General features: G+C 43.7%; 1 protein-coding gene across 1 annotated transcript in view; it reads left to right on the top strand.

The window, feature by feature from the left end:
- The window catches only part of DNAH8 (dynein axonemal heavy chain 8), a 13,985,216-nt gene that overhangs the window by 4,273,906 nt on the left and 9,690,035 nt on the right, over positions 1 to 21,275 (top strand). Inside the window, exon 28 of the mRNA XM_085610239.1 lies at positions 7,026 to 7,152. Within this exon, the coding sequence (XP_085466365.1) occupies positions 7,026 to 7,152 (127 nt within the window). The remainder of the gene's footprint in view (positions 1 to 7,025; positions 7,153 to 21,275) is intronic.

The following is a 21,275-nucleotide window of genomic DNA, read 5'->3' as shown; positions in this document are numbered from 1 at the left end:
AGTCCTACTTGAGTGCGTGACATCAGAACTCCGTCATCCGCATATAGAAGAGCAGGTATTGGGCATCCAGCTACTTGAGGGAGGTATTGGCAGTCTTTGATCAGTGTTCCGCCCAGGCCATTAATGTAAAGGTTAAAAAGAAAGGGGACTAGCACGCAGTCTTGCCTAACTCCCCTCCTTATCGGGAACGGGGCAGAGCACTCACCGTTGATACCGTACCACACTCTTGCCTTTGCGTCACTGTATATCCGTCTGAGAAAGTAGATAATTTGCATTTCCACTCCCATACTCCCGAGGATCTTCCAGAGCTTGATGTGCCTGACACAGTCAAAAGCTGCAGTGAGATCCACGAAAGTTAAAAACAGCCTACCCTACTTCACCCGTGTATACTTCCCTTTAATAATAGTTACATTTTGGCTCTATTCGACAGTCCCTAGGCGCTCATGGAAGCCATATTGGATGTCAGATAAAACCTTGTTGTCCTTGGCCCATTCCTGTAGTCGTTCTAAGATAATTCGACCTACCACTTTTATCAAGGAGTCCAACAGTGAAAGTGGCCTATGGCATATGCTCTTGTGCACTTCGAATCAAACCACCCTTGTTGTTTCCCTTTTTTTGCAGTTCTGTACGAATAGGGCCTCCTTTATGGCTCCCTACATTTTTTTAAATGAGGATGGGACACTATCAGGTGAAGCTATTTTACTCAGACAGACATCAAAAGCTAATGTACACTTAGTTATCACTTGTTTTGTGATTTCTAGGGGGTCCACCATCGAACATCACAGAGTAACCATTTGTCCTATTAATAGTTACATTTTGTGAGACCTGATCAGTTTCATCCCAATGATTTGTCATGTGTAGTAAATGATTGAAGTCTAATTGCATGACTATTTGACAGCAATGTGTAGTATATAGTGGTGAGGAAACCTCTACCATTAAAAGTGTAGCTAATCGGAACAGGCGTAGCACATTACTCAGTAGCAAACTCCAAGTCAAGGCCAAATAACACTTCGTTATACAATTCCCCCAATTTTGAGTGTCGAAAATGAGTATTGCTAATCCCGTCTTTGTTTACAAACCCACATAATTTACCATCAGCATTTGAGCATAATGTACAATTAAAATCCCCTCCCAGAATTAAAAATATGTCCTTGGCATTGCCATTGTACAATGATTTCAAATCTTTAACCACAACAAGTACCCCACAAGCTTCTAGACGAACTCTAAAAGCTCAATGAAATGGGAAAAATGAAAGAGACCTATCGACTACCACCCACTAAATTGTGGGAAAGGAAGCAATTCCTTTTGTTATTATAACCCTCACACACTCTAGTAGTGTCATGATTCATCACCAGGTTCACCCTGACTCCTAAAGGTCAGGGTGGGCTCAACTATATTTCACTGAGCACTTAGGAAGAAATGGCCAGGGGGTATAAAGATTAAAAATCCTCCTGCAGATCCCGGTATCCCTTTATTATTGGAGCCTCAGGGGATATTAAAAATACAAAAAACTATGTGGGTCACAAGGAGCATTATGGTCCTATGACCCTATTGCCAACATGTTTCATTCCGAACGAGGGCCCTAAACAGGTCCCGGACTTTCTTCAGGGCAAAAATGTTTTCCCTGGTAAATGTTGCAAAAAGGAAAATCCCTATTGCTGTATGTGTAAGGGCAGATAGTTGCTCCTTACTGTGAAACACTTGTCTTATGCCTTGAGAGGTGTGCCATACTCCATCCCAGTTCGGGAGAGTGTTTGTTTCTCAGGGGACCGCAGCAGTGTGGGGTAGCTCTTTTGTCACACTAACATCAAGAGTCCTGCCCCATATGCGTGCCTATTCGGTCTGTGTCCCCGGGCTTTAGCCATTCAAATCATTACCCATTTTTTTCACAACAACTCCAATTTGATTCAGGGTAATATTATTGTAAATATTTGTCAACGCAATACGGTGCTTCCTGTCCACATGGATTTTGATCAGCGGGTAATACGTCTCTTCTGTATGCATCTTTATTTCTGTTACATTCAACCTGTTGGAAATATAAGCGCAAAGCCCTCCCTTTGCCCTTCCACAAACCACCTCAACGGCTGGGGTGTGAAAGGTTTTAAATCCATTAATATGCATTATTTCCTTTAACCAGGTTTCCTGAAAGCACATTATATCAAAATTTAATATAAAGTCACACCATATAGGGTTAGTTTGCTCAGAACGTAAACCTGAAATGTTCCAGAAAACAAGGTTACAGGAGACACTATTGATGTTACCTGAGGGCCTTATTAATGCAATATTATAAGAGATGATTGGTTAGACCAGTTCTAGTGCTCAATAGGTGTAATGACTTATTCCTCAGGGTTGTCCAGTGTTCAGGGGCATGGAAAGGTAGGGGGGAAACATTTGCCAGCACAATCGTGTAAGGGGTTACTATTGATGGAAGATGAGGGTCTGATTTGGGTTTGTAAAGTGTCTTGGGTTAGACCTTCGAGAGTTCTGTGTGTTAGTGTCTTACCCCAATTCCTGGCCCCCGATTTACCAGAAGACCAGATTCTCAACCAGGATATGTGTCCTGATAGACTGGGCAAATATTTATAACCAACCCCTCCAATTTAGTGAGTCTGTCTTCAATTTGAGATAGTTTCTGTGACAGTGGATCAATTAAAAGGGATACCATATTCTCAAGCCTTTTCCAAAAGTCCTCCTTGTTCGAGCTTGTAGGTAGTCTGGTGGTTTCATTTGTCTTCAACGATGTAATAAGATGGCAAACTTTTTTAAGAACAAAGTAGAAATTATATATAATTCCCTCCTAGGAAATACCTGCCCAAATCAGGGAGAGATGCAACCAAGCAACATAGATGACGTGGAAAATAATACAGGGAGGAGTTTAGAACATTTACAGCTATAAGTGAGGAAGATATGACCGCCATCCTGACTAAGATCAAATCTACTGACCTATCTCACTCCTGCCACTACTAGGGAAAATAACCGAAAAACATGTCAATCAGGTTTTGTCCCAATACATAGGGGATATTCAGGTACTGCATGCCACTCAAATGGGCTTTCGACCCTAACATAGCACTGAATCAGCTCTGTTGTTGGCGACAGAGGAATTGAAGGGAATCCTAGACCAGGGAGGCACAACAGCTATTCTGCTCCTGGACCTCATCACCGCCTTTGATACGGTGAACCATAAGACAATGATACGCAGGCTGAAGGAAGCCGGGATCACAGGCTCCGCACTAAAATGAATAACCAAATTCCTAGAAAACAGATCCTTCTAACTAATGAAAGGGGTGCATTATTCTCCGACTGTCTTGTGGAGTCCCACAGGGCTCCCCACTAAGCCCTACCCTATTCAATCTGTATATGCAACCAATGGCAGAAATAGTGCTGCAACTGGGATTGTCAATAGAGTCATACACGAATGACTCCCAGTTGATACTATCTGTGAGGGAGGGCCCCCAATTGAGGCACCACAACCTGGCACTTTGCATGGTGAAAGTAGCAGAATGGATGAACAATGGATGCCTAAAACTAAACGGAGGCAAAACAGAGCTCATGTTCCTGGGCAATAAGGAGGTCTTAAGAAACGCAATTAGGTGACCCCCAGAACTGGGAGATCCCCGATACCAAAGACGGAGGTAAAGAATTTGGCTGGACAAAAACTTGTCCATGGATACTCAAGCTAGAAAAATATCAGGGTCATGCTTCGGAGCACTGCGAATGCTATGGAAGATCCTACCGCTTATTCCCGAAACCTCACGGAGAACGGCGGTACAGGCCCTAGTACTGTTTCAGCTGGACTATGGCAATTCCTTGTATCTTGGCGCACCCAAATACGTCATAAACTGATTACAAGTGGCACAAAACTCAGCAGCCAGGATACTTCTCCGCTTCCCCAGACAGCAGTCCGCTAGGGCAATCCTGAGTACACTACACTGGCTCCCAATAAAGGCTAGAATAGAGTTCAATCACTCTGCATCACTCATAGAGCCATGAATAATAAAGGCCCAACGTTAATTAAAAAACTTGTCACACACTACATCCCAGGTAGCCACCTAAGATCCTCCACAGATCTACTTCTGAAACAGACCAGGATAAAGAGAGCCAGATGGGGAGGAAGATCCGTCTCGTATTTGGCCCCGAGATTATGGAACTCCCTGCCCAGGGAAATGCGCAGGTTAACTGATGAATTGGCATTCAGAAAAAAGCTCAAAACATGGCTCTTCCCGTAACCGCCTAATCTACCTCAATCAATTTCTCTCAGCGCTGGGAAGCCCTTGGGCAGCTATGCGCTCTATAAATCCATAAACATAAACGTTAAACTGGGCCCCTGTTCACAGTCTCTGTCACCAATTATAATTACACTTCTCGTTACCTTTGAGGATTTTTGTTTTTGTTTGAGTCCCCCGACCCTTTCTCTTTTTGGGTGGCGGCTCACTATTACTGTCTCTTGTTTTGGCCTTCTGGCCCCTAGTAGTCATATTTTGCTTGCTTGCTAACTCGGGGGTGTAGAAATGTCAAAGTCTGACCCCCGTATGTTGTAACTGTACTGCTTGAGGGGGAGTATCTTGAGAATTATTTTGCGAAGAGTGCCCAGCGAGTGCGGACCGTTTCTGGGTAGTCTGAGGCTCTAGCGAGAGCCGGCGCTCTGTTAACTCAATCTTGTGAATGAGGGCTGACTCAGCCCCCAGAAGAAAAGCATCAAGTGTCCCCACAACTCCCGGTCCCCGCTGGTAATTGACGGTCTTACATTTGCTCATTTTGGCACCCCCTAGTAATAATGAAAATGAATTGCACAGTACCTCATACATTGGTGCCCAGGGTCCAGATGTTAAAGAGGCGGCCCAGCCCAGTCTCGGATGGGCTCATACGGGCCTGCCCTTGGCCCAGTGCCCAGCCCAGGCACGCCCATGAGCGTCCGCACTGTGGGAGACCGCTCCCGATTTTAAAGGGCCTCCTGGCGCTGGGCAATGATGCAGGCGGCTGCGCGCTGCAAGGAGTCCTGGAACTTGTGGTGCCCCTCCGGTCCCACAGAAGCAAAGAAAATAAGGAGGCAAGCAGAAGGCTGAAAGCGGGTCAGTTATGGAGCTAAATAATGTATGAATTGGACAACAATGTCTGTGACATTTCTTTTAAAGGTTTTTAAAAAAACATTCTTATTTTTCTCTATGTGCAAGAATATTTATGTGATCATGAAAAAGGTGGTGTAAGACTGAGATCCACCAAAACGCGTCGAATTTACTAGCATACTGAATCTATACAAAAGCGTGATACAATAGACGATGATCTTGGTGCTACATCATGTATCATGTATAATTGATTGAACGATCCGATCTGATGAACTAGACAATTGTCTTCTTTTGTTTCTCCATGTTTGAAATGTTTTTTTTGCTTTTCTTAATCAGTATTTTAAAATGTGTTTTCTTTGTGCCAAATTGAGTGTTTTTTAATGCACCTATTTATACTTTATGTATGACTAATGGTTTTAATTTCTGTAGGTAATGTGTCTACTTTCAGATTGTGATATACATATTATATGGATTTGTAATTCACTCATGGTGTTTTATGAATACAATATTAAAGCCCTGTTTTTTTTATATTGTTGTGGTATTGGGTTTGTTGGACACAGTGTTTTTGTGACATTAGTTTAAATGGTGTACGGCTAAGCTTATGCAGTATATTTATGTGGCACAGTGACTGCTCAAGAGGAGCTTTGGATTCTACTATTCATAGCACCAGCAAATTAACAGATGTGGTTCGCATGCAGAATAACCTGAAAGAAATCTTGCCGCTGACAAGTGACTTTCACAATCTGGACTGGCATTGCCTAAGTCTGTAGCATTACTATTACCTACTGCAGGATGAGAAACTGAATAGGTGACCTTGTAATTGCAGTTATATAACGCTTACTACTGTTGACAAGGCATTGTACCGCTTTACGCTGGGCAGCATGCTGCTCTGGAACTTCAGGTTAGTGGTTACTCCAGTTTCATTCGTAGTGTCATCATTTTACAATATTTTCTGTTCTACATATGGACAAATGTCTACCTTGTTTCTTTTTTGGTTAATCATATTGTGTGCACTAGGATAGGAATTAGATTTTGAAAAATCTTGAAAATATATTTTTCGCTTCATAGTGTTCTTGAGTGTGTCTGTTCATGAAGAAAGAAAGTTTGGATTACACTAACTACTCCTGTCCCACATGACTGACCGTTATCTAATATGCACCTCACTCATGTAATGCTAAGTGGTTTGCCAGGAATCTCAGGAACCACTTTTGATTGCGGTGTTGTGGAAAGAAATCTAGAAAAAATATTAATTTGACAAGAAATGGCCAAATGAAACTTGCTGAAAGCAGATTAGAAGAAAGGACATGAACAAATATTATTTGAAGGGAGTTTGCTACTATTTATAATTGGCGTATCAGAATGTTGTGATCCGCTGTGTTAAAGGCGATTGATAGTCCAATAGTTCATGGAGAACATCTGTGCACCCATCCTTTTCATAAATGAAGTTCAATTTATCATTCATAAAACCTAAAACAGACCTTCGCTTTTTTTTACGCGAATTTGTGATTTGAAAAATAGTTGAAAAATTAGCTGTGATGGCTGAGCCCCACGATTTGGCAGTTGGCATGGAGTCTCGTAGTTCCAGTCCCACTGTCCTACAAGGTGATACAAAACAATCAGGTAATGAAGTTGCCTCAGCTTGTGTTCTCAAAAACTCCTCCCAGCACTGACAGGCAGTGTGATTCACCTTCGCTAATGTGGTGTTAAACATCTACAAATAAATCACAAGTTTTGTTTCTATGGGTACCCATGTTACCCATATTGGTGTACAATTATGTGACAGACAGCGGTTATGACCTATACTCAAGAGTGTTTTCTGCACCATCATTCGAGCCATAGTGTTTTCAGTATGTCACTTTGCGTTATTAGATCTGATATGCATTCAAATGATTGTAAGAATATTGGTACAGTTCTATTGAAATAAATTGAATATTTAACTAGATATCAATTTCTCTAATGCAGCAATTTATGGCTGGTAATCCAACACTTCCAGAAATGAAATCTGAAATTCAGTATTATGCTACTTTAGAACAAGAGATTGAAGAACTGAATCCGTCTGTTTTTGTGGGAGCAATCGAAATGAACATTGGTAAGAATAATATTTATGATTAATCAATTATGACAATAATTCCAGCAATACCTAAATGTCATGACCTTGCCATTACTCTGTATAAAGTACCGCCAGTTAATAGTTTAGTGAGTGAAATAGTATTTAAGTACAGTAATGAAATTAAATAGCAATGATAGCATAATTTAAACTATTTTTTTTATCAGACACGTTTCCGTGGAATAACTCTGGATTAGGTTATCCAACAAAAGCAGGACTAGACCCATTTTTTTCTGAACTGTTCCTTTTCTTGCTAAAAGCTCATTTCAAACATTGACGTCAAGAGGATGTTAAAAGTTTTCATAGATTGAATTAGAGATCTTAGAAAGACTCATCATTTACTTGTGAACTATGGCTCATTAGGTTGACTTAATCTAAATAAAATCTAAATAAAAATATCTTTTAGCAGATAGTCTTCTGCATCCTACATTGTTACCAGAAAGCCAACAGGACCTTGACTGATATAACAATGGTGCTACAGGTGAAGGCGTTCCGGGAATGCCACATGAAGCTCTTGGTGGCGGGGTTGACGCAGGATTTGAATCATTCGCAGTGTCGTTCTCGCTCCAGAGAATGCTAGAGAGCCCATTCCAGGAGTCCTTCCTATGATAGTCCTTTGACCTCGACATCCAAAGGGATGTTGAGATGCAAGCAGTCATATTTGTGGCATTCCCTGACTTTGCAGCTTCTCCAGCGCCCCTGCCTGACCGCCAGTTGAGGACTCAGGGTGAGAGTCTACCCCATGTCTTCCTTTCTTCCCTGGAGCTGGGGCAACTCTGGACCAGATGCAGGAATATAATTCCTCTCTTCATGCTATCTGTAGGTCTCCACCTCCCTCTGGTGCATTTTTCAGCCCCAAGGAAGTCAGAGATGCCTTCACTGAATCCACACTGGTGGAGTCACGCTCAGTTTCAGTTAGGCATTTTGGATCCATAGTCAAATCTGTGTCAACTCCAATGCACAGCCCTTCGGGACTCCCACGGTGATGCTAGTGCCTAATCATCTGCTTTCGATGACGACACCGGTGCCACCAGTAGAATCTACGCTGTCACTCCTCTCCGACAATGAGGCATTGTCACATCGATGCCGGATGGCATCACCGCATAGAAGCCAGACAGTGTCGGTGCAGCTGGTGCAGTTCACCTCGGACACCTTTCCTCTTACTTCCGAGGAGCCCCTTCCTGTTCTTTCCCCAGCAGAACAGGTTTTTTGAGGAGAAGGAGTAGAGATAGGGTTTATTTACCCCATAACTGACACTGTCCAGCCTCCTCTAGAGGTTAGTTGACTCAATCTGTAGTAACGATCAGGTAACCCTCACAACAGTCGACAAATGGGGGGGTTGGCCACCACTCGGGAAGTTAACCCACTTTTTGCAGAGCAGAAATGGTTAGAGGCTGTCTCAGTTCAATCAACCAGTCCCTAAATTTGCCTTCTGGCACCAACTCAGTTCAGCGAAGCACAGGGGGGTCATGTAGTCCCTGGATCCGCTTCCAATCACTCTCAGAAAGGTTCCTCAGCCCAGTAACTTACGCTCATCACCCAGGCCCATCACTTGGTCACATGTAGTCATCAGGCTGGGTGAGGAGAGAGCAGTTGATTTGCTGCTGGAACACTTGGTGAATGGGAGGGTGCAGCTATCCTCGCATCCTGTGGGAAGTGATACACAACATCTGGTTTGTGTTGATCCAAGTTGCACCAGACAAGCCAGTCACAATGAACTAAAAGACTAGGATGTGCCGTACCTTCCTGTAAATGAGACACAACATCTGGTGTGCAATGGTATGAGTAACACCAGGCAATCTGGTCACAATGAACCAAACGTCGATTTCGCCATACCTCCCTCTAAATAAGGCACAATGTCTGGTGCACGATAATACGAGTGGCACCAGACAATCCAGGCCCAAGCTACCCACAGTAGGGTTCAGCGTACCTCCCTGAAATGAGGCACAGCGTCTGGAGTGTGATGATTAACCCTGTGTGTAAAATTACTCTCCGCTCACGCAGTCTATGGAGTTTTGGCAACTCCGTGTTCCGCGTAGAACACAGAGTTGCCAAAAAACTCCGCAACAGAGCAGAGTTGTTTTGTGTTGGTGCAACCGAAATGCATCACTCGAGTGTGCTGGTGGACTTCAGTGGAAGTTTTCTGAAGAATGTGATCCCGAATGCACATGATCTACCCTGACCTCAATCTGGTGAAGGTTCTTTCCCCGAGCAGCATCAAATCCTTCTCGAAATGCTATAGTTTTTTGTGCAAGGAGTCCTTTTTCTTTTTTCCATTTGGATTTGGAGCTGGAAGGATCATTCTTTGTGTCTGCTGCATATATCATTGGATTTGAGGACTTTGAATTTGAGATTTCACAAGTGTGTTGGAAAACTGGTATTGTTTGTTTGATTGGGGCCATGCACCTATATTTATTTTTACTTTTCATTGATTGATTAAAATTTATTGTGGTGGGTGGCTTGTAGTTTCAGTAGAAGCCTAGTTGGCATTTTGTACATTTTATCCATGTTTTGCTTTTGAAATCAATCTGCACTATTGATTTAATTCACTATGTAGCTCAGTAATCTGCCAATAGGCGTTTCTCAGCCAGTAGGCCCAGAGCTACTCATGGGTGCATGAAACAACTGTTTCTGTGGTGTCTGTTAAATTAACATCATTTAGGGCGTGGATAGCATTGGATTGAAATATGAAATTAATTTGTTTGTGGTATTTCACTTTTTTTGATGAGATGTGTTGTTTAGCATGCCTCCTTTTTCTGGCCAGTGTGTGGGTGTGGTTATAATAGTAGGCCCTTGCATTTGCCTTAGCTCCCCATGTGGCCAGGGGCCATTTTGTAAAGTCTGTGTTCTTAGGTCTCCTTGTGTTCCTTGTTTTCCAGGCCTTCCTGCTTGTTGTTGTGACCATGTGGCTAGTGGCCATTTTGTGAAGGCAGTCAGTGTGCTTTTTGTACCATAGGCCTGCATGTCTTCCCTTTGTTCCTCTTGACTTATTGCTTCTTGTTGTGGTGGCCTGCCCACGTGAAGACAGCCAGTCTGTTTTTGCCATAGGCCTACATTGTCTTCAATTTGTAAGCTTATTATTGCTTCTTCTTGTGGCCTGGCCATGTGGCATGTGGCCATTTTGTGGGGCAGCTAGAGTGCTTCTGCTATAGACCTGCATAGCTTCTTTGTGGTGGCTATGTGTTCTTGCTGGTTGTTGTTTTGCATGCAATTTTTTCTTCTTTTATCCAGCAACAATGTAGCACAGCTCACTACATTTTCTCCATGTTTTTAATAAATTTGCAATACTGATTTGAATTAATTCACTATGTGGCCTAGTCTGCCAATGGATTTTCTAGCGAATAGACCCAGAGCTACTCATGGGTGCATGAAACAACTGTTTCTGTGGTGTCTGTTTAATTTAAGCATCATTTTGGCCATTGATGGCATTGGATTAAAATACAAAATATGTTTTTTGTGGTATTTCACTTTTTTTTTTCATGTGTTAAATTAATTAATGCCTTTGCTGGATAAGTGTGGACGTAACTTGCAATCCGTTTTAGCCCTGTGGATTGTTGTTTTTGGCAGTGTTGCATTCAAGCATTCCTCATTTGTCTGGCCAGTGTGTGAGTGTGGTTGCAAGTAGGCCAGCAATGCATTTGCCATGGTTCCCCAGGGCCATGTGGCGGGGGCCATTTGGCAAAGTCTGTGTCCTCCTTAGGCCTGCTTGTGTTCATTGTTTTCTAGTCCTCCTGCTTGTTGTTGTTGTGATGTGACCATGTGGCTGGCGACTATTTTGTGAAGGTAGTCAGTGTGCTGTTGCCATAGGCCTACATTTCTTCCTTTTGTTCCTCTTGGCTTATTGCTTCTTTTGTGGTGGCCTGGCCATGTGGCTGGCGGCCATTTTGTGAAGGCAGTCGGTGTGCTTTTACCACAGACCTGCATGCCTTCCCTTTTTTCCCCCTTGGTTATTGCTTCTTGTTGTGGCATGGCCATGTGGCTGGCAGCCATTTTGTGCGTTCAGCTAGTGTGCCCCTTTGCTATACGCTTGCATGGATGGATGATCAATGAGATAAGCAGCTTGATAAATTAATAATTAGACGCTAGGAAAGTGGTTTGACTGCGAAAGAAGATGGCCACTTCTTGTAGCCGCTCTGACACTCGACTCCCTAATTTCCCCCAAAATCCAGCAAGAATCGGCACTGGACCTGTGACAGAGGGCAGGAAAGTGTAGCGAAGCGACCAGTCCAGCTGCAGGGGCCAACGATCTGAAGATCTCCTCGAGCCGGGCGGAAAGACGCGACTGCGGCCTAATTGCCCCAGTGGAGCCTCGGTCTCACGTAGCGGCAGAGCGGAGGGAGCCAACGACCGTGCCGCAAGAAAGGTGCCAAACAGCAGTGGGCAGACCCCTGGGGGGTGTCTATGAGCTACAGCGGACACCCGATTGTGGCGTGAGTGCTTGTCGGGACACCATAGGAGAAAGGGCGTCATTCCGATGCTACAACAAGTAAGAAGGGGATGAGGGGCGGGGCTAGGAGACCAGCGAAGGAGAATAATGCCAGACTGCCACAGGCCTCAGATCTGAGGTAGAAACCCTATAGCAATAATGGGCACTGCCGCACTGAAATAAGGATACCCCCGAGGTAGCCCCATAAGACAGCGCCGTGGCAAGCTGGAAAGTAATCTGAGCAAGTAACGGTGAAGAAGCGATCAGTTGGGGGCGAAGTAGCAGTCTGGGCGGTAAAGTAACCCCCCAAATATTAACCAGCACTAAATGCTCGATAAGACTGAGGTAAATGCAAAAGGAGAGATGGATTAGTCACATTGGGTATCAAGGGCATATTGAAAAACGACAGGGATAAACTGACAGGCTGCAGGGAACTCAGAAAACCCCTGGCTGTTGGCAGTGGTTCCCTAAGTAACTCAGAAAACCCCTGGCTGGTGGCAGTTGTTCCCTCAGTAGCCGCAAGGAACTGAACAATCCACCCAAATGTAGCCGCCCAATACCATGACATGGGAAAAGAATATGAAGGCCGCACACCAAACACAACTTTACAAATTCAAGCTCCAGAAAGGCGCGGAGTTCCTTGGGACCCCCAGGAGCGTCTGCCCCTGGAATAGCAGGAGGCATCCAGCAGACCCTCCTGCTCTCTAAAGGACCTAATGACCGCTAGAAAGGAGTGCACACTGCATTGGAGACCCGATCGGACACAGTCTCGACTGAAGTGTCAAAGCTTTGGCCCAGGACACAAATACTCTCCAGTCCCAAATGAAAGAAATGCAAGTGCTTCAAACCAGCTTGGAAGCCAGGTACCTGAAGGAAGAGAGGGCGCTGATGCTAGGGGTTTTATCGTTAATCTTTTTTCCAAGATATTCCCAGTTCTTGCTGATTGGGATATGGACTCACAAATCCAAAGAGCGCATCGGCTCCCCTTAACAGCTAACCCCTCTCGATCTTCTAAATTTCCTCGCCCATTTCTGGTGTGTATTGGGAATTTTCTATTGAGACAGGCTATTTTTTTCAAAGCTCGACCTATGACCCCAGTACAGTTTGATTCACTATCTATTTTTGTTCGTTCAGATCTTTGCAAACAAACTATGGATAGAAGGTGGCAGCTACGGCAGCTTATGGATCCTTTTAAGGCTGTCGGTGCATCTGTATTTTTGCAAGATCCTGCCCGGCTCAAAGTGATCAAGGATGGGCGCTCACATATTTTCTTTAATGAACAAGAGGCAAAGATTGGTTTATCGAGATGGCAACAAATACCCAAGAAATGATTGGGGGAGTCTCTAATGGCGTTAGCAGTTGCTTTGTATCTGTTTGCTTAATTATATACTACGTTATGCTCTTGGGAACTTGATAACTAATGTACTCTGACTTATTTTGTGATTTATCTAGCAAGGCAGGGTGGGTGTAGTATTGCACTGTTTTTTTTTCCACGTATTTAGAGATACGGTTGGTTGGAGGAGGGGGGGGCTTCTCCCATGTGGGGGGTGTGCCTGGGTGAGTTGCTGTCTTTTTGACAGCTGGGTTTAGGGGTGATTCCTTTTCATAGATACAGGGTTTTGGGGGGGTGGGTCCAGGTAGGGGTAGGAGGGTGGGGTAGGGGGTGGGGTAGGGGGGGGAAATGAAAATAAGCCAAAGGAGTGTTAAAATATATAGTGGAATTATGCTTCAAGATTTCGGAATGGAAGGATGGCGGATAAGACTAATTCTATTCAGAAAATGTCCAGAGTTCGCATAATGTGCTGGAATGTGGCTGGGCTGAATTCATCTATTAAACGTCGACTAGTTTCCGAGGAACTTAAAGCATATCAACCACAAATTGTTGCCTTAACAGAGACTCATTTGGCTTTTAAGGATCGTAACTTTTTTAAGCAAATGGGATTTGAGTTGATAATTTGTACTTCGCAGACGGTTTCAATACGAGGGGTTGCGCTTTTGCAAGCACGAACCACTAAATATACTTTATTACGCTCACTTAGTGATAAAAGGGGGAGATGGGTTATTGCGCAACTTCTGGTTCTTGGGCATAAAACTACAATTTGTGTGGTTTATGGCCCAAATAGTGATTGCCCTACGGATATTTCCTTTTTAAACACAGAGCTGCTGGGCTGGGATGGTGAACTTTTTCTAATGGGAGATTTCAATTGCGTCTTAGATCAGAAACTAGACTCTTCAAATGTGTTAGGTCGGGTAAGAATGGTATCAACCCGAGCGGCTATCAAAGATCTTCTGCGCAGACATCAACTGGCTGATTTATGGCGGGTAACCTACCCACTAGCTAACGGTTTTACATACTTTTCACAACCACACCGCCAATACTCTAGGATAGATATGGTGTTTGTCAACATATCTAGGCTAGCAAGTTCTAGCATTGAGGTTTGTCAAAAAATTACGTCAGACCACAACCCTTTGTTAGTCTCAGTATTCTTAGGATCCCAAACACTGTTTGTGGCGAGGGGTTTCACATTTCCTAAAATTCTACTTTAAAACTTTGATTTCATTCAATATATGCAAGGCCAGATTGTGGAATTTATAGATACTAATGCCCTTACTGCTCCTTGATCTATGGTTTGGGATTGTCTTAAGGCATACATTCGGGGTATTACCCAACAGTATTTATTTCGCCAAAACAAGGTTAGAGCACGGCTTGCAGAAGCCGGGAGAAGGGAGTGCTTGGAGTTAGAACAGCGTCATACTTCAGCAATATTAAAAAGCGACCCCCGAGAAGCTGATATTTATCAGCAACTTGTAATAGGGAGAGCAAAAACCACTCGCAAGATGAAGGAGAAAATTGCTAGTCAATACCATAAATTAAGACTGCGACAGTACGAATATGGAGAGAGGATCGGACAGGTGTTAGCCTATCAACTCGCGGATTCTAGGGCCCATACGTTAATTAAGAGCATTACTGGGGAGGATGGATTGACTTATTCCCAACCTACAGATATTTTGGAGCAATTTAGGAAATTTTACTTAGATTTATACAGCGATGACACACCCTGTGACTATTCTGGGTTGGCAACTTACCTACAGGAGAGCGGGCTGAATGTTTTAGAATGTTCTACGACTCTGTCAATGGACGAGGATGTGGACGAAGCTGAAATATTGGAAGCAATTAAGGCTTTGCCCCAAGGGAAAGCTGTTGGGGGTGATGCACTACCCCTGGAGTTCTATAGAACTTTTCTTGGAACTTTGGGTCCGGTTTTGTTAAAGGTGGTGAATGACATCTTAAACAGTAGAGATGCTCCCCCGTCTTGGAAACTGACTAATATAATCGTGTTTCTTAAAAAAGGGAAACCCCAGGTCGAGAGAGGCTCCTATCGTCCAATTTCACTTATCAATCATGATGCCAAAATTTTCTCTAAGATCTTGTCCTCTCAACTTGCCCCATCTATCCACTCTATAGTATCGGATCAACAGCACGGGTTTGTTCCTGGGCGGGATACCACTACACACATTAATACTGCTATAGCAGTGTTTGATGCCGCCCAATATTTGGGTGGCAATGTAGCTATGTTAATGTTGGATGCCGAGAAGGCTTTCGATCGAGTAAAATGGGGGGCACTCTGGGCTATAATGTTGGAAGTGGGGATCGGTCGTAAGTTTGTTTCGGCTATTCCAAAAATTTATGAAAACTCACAGGCTGTTATTCGGCTTAATGGTTTGACTTCGGATTTGTTTTCTATTCAGAGGGGCACCCTGAGGAAATATGAATTTTATGATCCGTTATGTCCCCTATCTTAGACCCCAACGGCTCCATGTACATGCTACAAGTACATGTATGTTCCCTCCAGTTCCAGCTATGAAGAGGCAAATACATGTGCGTCCAACGTCAACATGTCCTCTTTCAGATCCGCCATGAATGGGTCGAATATTCCATTCCTAAGTATGATTGGCCACCGACTTTATATGGTTCACTTTTCTAGTTTTACAGTTCGGGCGAGTAGGCCCTGAATTCTGTCATCAAGCCTTTTCCTGCTTCTGCCTCTGAAATGCTCCAGCCTGGACCTGCATCCGTGTCCATGAACTTTGTCTTACTCCCTGCGCGGCTAACGGTGCCTGACGCGGCCTGTTGCCTGCCAAAAACTGTATTCAGCCTTCAAGTTATCTGCTCCGCTCCTCATCCAATGCATTCCTGTCTAGTAGTTTAGGTAAACATCCTTCCAGCTACCGAGCAAAAGGCTCGGCCTCGCTGTCTTTGTGCAAGTAATTCATAGCCCCTGTTACCATGGAAGATTCCTGCCCCCTCGCATCTCATGTAGACACCTAGACGCTTGTACATGCACTAACAGTCAGTATAGAATAGATTCCGTCCGAGAGACCTTTCCTTTTGGATAAAACAGTTCCTTAAACAAAGATATTAGATACGATTTGGGATTAGGTTGACCTGACCCCCCAGACTTCTGTCTCCACATGTAGAGCTAAATGTCAATTCCCCTTCACCCTCTAGTTGCACGTCAATCACACGTCATGCGGCTGCGCGCGCATCTCTGCCAAATATTTCTGCTGACACTGCAGGATTCTCTTATGGATCCACCCACTTGTGACATCATTTTAAATGATCTTTCTAGTATACGCCTGTATTTACGCCTATTTTCATTACGTATGTGTATTCTTATCTGTATTATCAGCTGTTACGCCTCCTGCATCTGTCTTAATGCAATGCTTTTCATATATATAGTGTTACTTGTCAATAATGTATTGCCTATCCCTTCCTGAACCTTCGTGGTGATGGAATATGATTGCCTGGTTCGAACCATAATTCCTTTGTAAGGAATAAAGCCCTTTTCAGAACCTCTAATACCACGGATTCTGCCTCTTATTTTGACTGAGTTATTCTTACTAGACTTTTCCGCATAAAAAATAGTACAGGATGTCCCCTTTCTCCCCTGCTTTTTGCAATCTATATTGAACCATTTATTCGTCATTTGATTCGGAACCAGCGGATCAGCCCGGTTTTTTATAACCAAGTATATCTTAAAATAACCGCCTACGCGGATGATATAGCTGTTTTTACAACGGATCCGGTTCAAGCGATGGGGGAGATTGTCTTGGAAGCACAGAGTTTCAGATTAATCTCAGGATATAAACTCAATACTAATAAAACTCAAACTATTACTAATATTGTTCATATCCCCCGTTCATCCATTTTGGGCGTAACTCAATGCGCTACTTATTTAGGAGTTAATCTCACTAGCCATACGGAAGAAATTGTGAAAATTAACTATGAACCATTGTTTAAGAAAGTTGCTTCGGATTTGCGTAGGTGGCATCAATTACCATTAACTATCTGGGGGCGTTGTAACGTCATCAAGATGAATATCCTTCCAAAGTTCTTATATCTGTTTAGAAGCATTCCCCTTCGGGTTCCACTTTCATTTTTTAAACGACTCGAAGGCATTATAGGTAGCTTTATCTGGGGGTTTAAAAGGGCTAGGCGGGCTATTAAGTTTCATAAAATCCCTTATGAGAGAGGTGGTCTGGGATTACCAGATTTTAAACTATACTTTTGGGCTGCTTTCACTATGCGTCTGCAGAGCCTTATGGAGGGCTGTAGCACTTGTCAAAAGCTGATTGCGTATCAGCTGGTATGCGGGCCGGAGTATAGGTTCATACTCTCTCAGATGACTGACCCGAATTACTTTAAACGTGTTCGCTTCAAGATATTGAGGCACGCTGTTTGGATCTGGCGGGACATATCAAAGCAATATAACATTCCTGATTTACACGCAAGTACGTATTTAACTGGGAACCCCAGGTTGGGGGTTATATTTGACGATCCCGCCTGGAAGATCTGGCATAATCGTGGTATTACACAGTTAGGACAACTATACGACCAGGATGGATTTAGATCCTTTTCTTCTTTGAGAGAGGAATTTGGGGTTCCCAATTACTCTTTTTTCAAATTTTTGCAAATTAGAGATTTTTTCATTAACGGGGAAGGCTTAGTGAGCTCTATTGTGCTAGGGAACTCTGCTAGCTCATTGCTGCAACTTCGGGGCAGGGGCTGTATAGGAAAAATATATAAAAATCTGATTATTGGTGTAGTTGATGACGCTGCTCAGGCTGCAGAGAAATTAAACCGCTATTTTGGAACTAATATTAGTTTAATAGATTTGCATAGGTCGTTATTGACTATTAATGCCTCAGTTTCGTCTATCAACTTAAAACTTCAGCAACATCGTATGCTATTCCTTTTATACTACACGCCGGAAATCATTTCTAAATGGGCCTCGCCTACTATTACATCTAAAACTCAATGCCCTAAATGCTTTCTTTTTGCTGCAGATATTAGACACATGTTTATTACTTGTCCTGTACTTTCTACTTTTTGATCACGAATTGCTGAGGAGATGTGTAATCTTTCAGGAATCAATATTGTCATTTCTGAGAAAGAGCTACTCCTGGGGCTTATAGAAGATTCTGGTTTAATTTCAGCAGCTTTATTTTCCATTATTATGGCCTGCTGTCGCCTTTGTATAGTTAGGGTTTGGATTGAAACTAAACCTCCTACGCGGGCAGAGTTCTGGCAGTTGTTAAGGGGGGTATTTGAATTAGAGATTGCCCTAGCTAAGGCCAGGGGCCCCTCCTCACGGATGAGAACTGAACGAATTTGGCACTGTCTTCAATGGGATTAATAGCCTCTGTTGATTTTGGTTTTCGTATTGATGCATTATGCTACCTATTCTGCTCTGATTTTTTGGATTTTCTGCTATGATTTGTATTTGTTTTTTTGTTATCTCTTTTTGGCTTAATAAAAAATAAAAAAAAATAAAAAAAGGAAGCCAGAATCGGAGATCAGAAGGGAAGATCAAGGCGCAACAACGTCTGAATTCTTGGGATCCCGGAACGGACAGAAGGGCAAGAGCCGGGGTTATTTATAGAAGATCTTATTTTACAACAGCTCCAACCAAAAGGACACATTTTTCTCCGTGGAACGGACCCATTGAGGGCCGGGTGGGCGTCCCAGGCCGGCTCCACCCTGACCCATCATAGCACGTCTCTTCAATTACAGAGACCAGATGCCATCCTCCAGCATGCTCACATAGCCCTACCAGTTGTTAAAGAGAATGCCCATATAAGCTTTTTTCCAGACTTCACCCTTAAAACACAGGCGCTCATAGGGAGTTTCATGACAGCAAAAAAGACACTCAGAGAAAAAGGAATAAAGTACTCCATGCTTTTTACGGCACAGCTTTGGGTGGAGGCGGAAGGGAAGGTATAGTTTTTCACCATGCCGGAGGCTGAGTGGGAATGGTTAGAGGGCTAGAGAACAGCGGAAGGCCCGGGAGCAAAGTTGCAGCGAGGGAGACACAGGAGAACAGCAAAGGGGATTGAAGCTCAGCAGACATAGGTCTCGCAAATGGAGGAGAGATCGGGAACAGAATGAGGCGAGACATGCAATCAACCGTATGGAAGCGAAGGGCGAACAATACAAAGTCAGGGCAGAACTAAAGAAAATGCAACCACTGGGCCCTGGTGACTTTTGAAGGCCTGCAGCTTATGGAAGGAATGAAGAAGGCTTTGGGAGCGTGTGGACCCAACGGGGGTAAGAGTATCGTGCTCTGACTTCAAGGGACATGTCTTAGTCCAGGTGTAGCTATAGGACTCCTTAAGGGAGAGGAATGAGAAGGAAGAGGTTCTCTGCAGGTCCACATTCCTGATGTTAGCCAAGTTGGGAGGGGTCGACAGGCTCTCTGCTGAGTTTAGGGGGCGGGCAAGTGGGGCTCCGTCAGGCAGGGATGCAGGATGCAGGATGGGGGGTCAAGAGAGAGGAGGGGAAGGAAGAATTTCAATTGTTATAGCGTGTTGGCTAGTATTTTTCACATATTGGACAGGACAAGCGGAGAACAGAAGTGTGCAGGATTCAAAAACAGTATTATATTTACATACCGGCGTGTGGAACTATGAGGCCATAGCTCTGGGGGTAAGAAAACATACTTACAGAATAACAACACTACAAATAGGGTCATGGTAGGGCAGGCACCAGAGGAACTTAAATTGATGATCTGGAACGTGAATGGGTTGTGAAATAAGATAAGACGTGGTATAGTCTTGCTGTACATTAAGAGGCCCTCCCCTGACGTGGTGCTTCTGCAAGAAACTCATCTTATGGGGAATACTTGTCGTGCCCTCAATCACGGAAGATATGAAATGAAGGTAAACGCAGGTTATACAACGGGCTCCAGGGGCACAGAAATTCTTCTAAAGAAGAGCCTCCCCTTGTTAATTCATAAGACTTGGTCTGATAGATTAGGAAGATATGCAGCATTGTCTGGGCCTTTGGCGGGAGAAGTGGTGAACATACTCTCAATATATGTTACCCCAACACTGAAAGAATCAATATTGGAAGATCTAGGTGCCCTGATGTTTACACTTCCAACAAGGTGACTTTTCAATGGGGGGTGACTTTAATATGATGGGGTGTGAAGGCCTAGACAGTTGGCCCCCAAGGGCCAAAGCGTAACCCCCATACGTTTGGTGAAGTTCCTCTAGGCTCTGGGCCTCCTGGACGTTTGGAGGACACTGTATCCTAGCAAGAGGGAATATACTTTCTACTCTGGGGTTCATGAGAGTGGATCGCGTATCAATTACTTGATTGCCTCAGCCTCACAGCTCTCATACTTCACAGAGGTAAGGCATATGGCATGGGGAATCTCAGATCACTCCCCCCTTTGGACGAGATATAGGGTTCGCACCCCACGCGAAATAGGCTCAATCCCAATTAGCCCCTGGTACCTGAAAATACTTTCAATCAGGAAGGGTATCATTACAGCTATTGAATACTACTTTCGAGAAAACATACACTCATTTGAGTCAGCCCAGATACTCTGGGAATCATATAAAATGGTAGTCCGTGGGCAGGCCCTATCCTTGATTGTCGGGCACCAATGAGAAAAAAGAGTGAAGGTGGCAGAACTTGAGCAGGAAATCCTTGAATTAGAATGCCAAATAGAAAATGGCAGTGAAGATAGCTTACAACATGCATTGGCACTTAAACAACAGGACTATTCGGACTGGGTGACGGAGGAGGCCAGAAACAAAGGTACAGCAACTCAACACCACGTCTATGAAGTTGGAGATAAAACAGGAAAGTTGTTAGCCAGGCTCGATCAGAGAGAGCAGGCAAACCGTTGGGTGCCACAAATGATACTAGACACGGGAGAGGTTCTGCGAGAACCACAGGAAATTGCAGAGGCCTTTGCAGACTATTATTCAGAGATTTATACCTCAGGATCGAAGACTACAAAACAAGATGCCTCAGAATTTCTGGCAGATATTTCTCTTCCAGTCATTTTTTGATTTTTTTTTTTTTTTTAAATATGTTTATTGATTAACATCTTTAAACACTCATATGCAATTCAATCAGGAGCCTCCGCTCACTTAAAGCCTCCCTAATATACAATATTCCTTGCACAATCGCATCTTTTCTTTAAACGATGGTTTGCAAGCGGAAATACTCACACTCACTGCAAAACCTTGCGGTCAACCACCCACAATTCTCACCATCGCATTTCCTTAACAAGGTGTTAAATGACAAAATTAATAACAACAAATACATTCGGAAGCTCCGGATCATAATAAAGAAAATGAGCACAAAACCTAAAACCTATAACAT

This window comes from Triturus cristatus, chromosome 6 (genome assembly GCF_964204655.1).
Source record: "Triturus cristatus chromosome 6, aTriCri1.1, whole genome shotgun sequence".
NCBI classification, from domain to species: Eukaryota; Metazoa; Chordata; class Amphibia; order Caudata; family Salamandridae; genus Triturus; species Triturus cristatus.
This window is presented reverse-complemented; position numbering and strand designations above follow the sequence as displayed.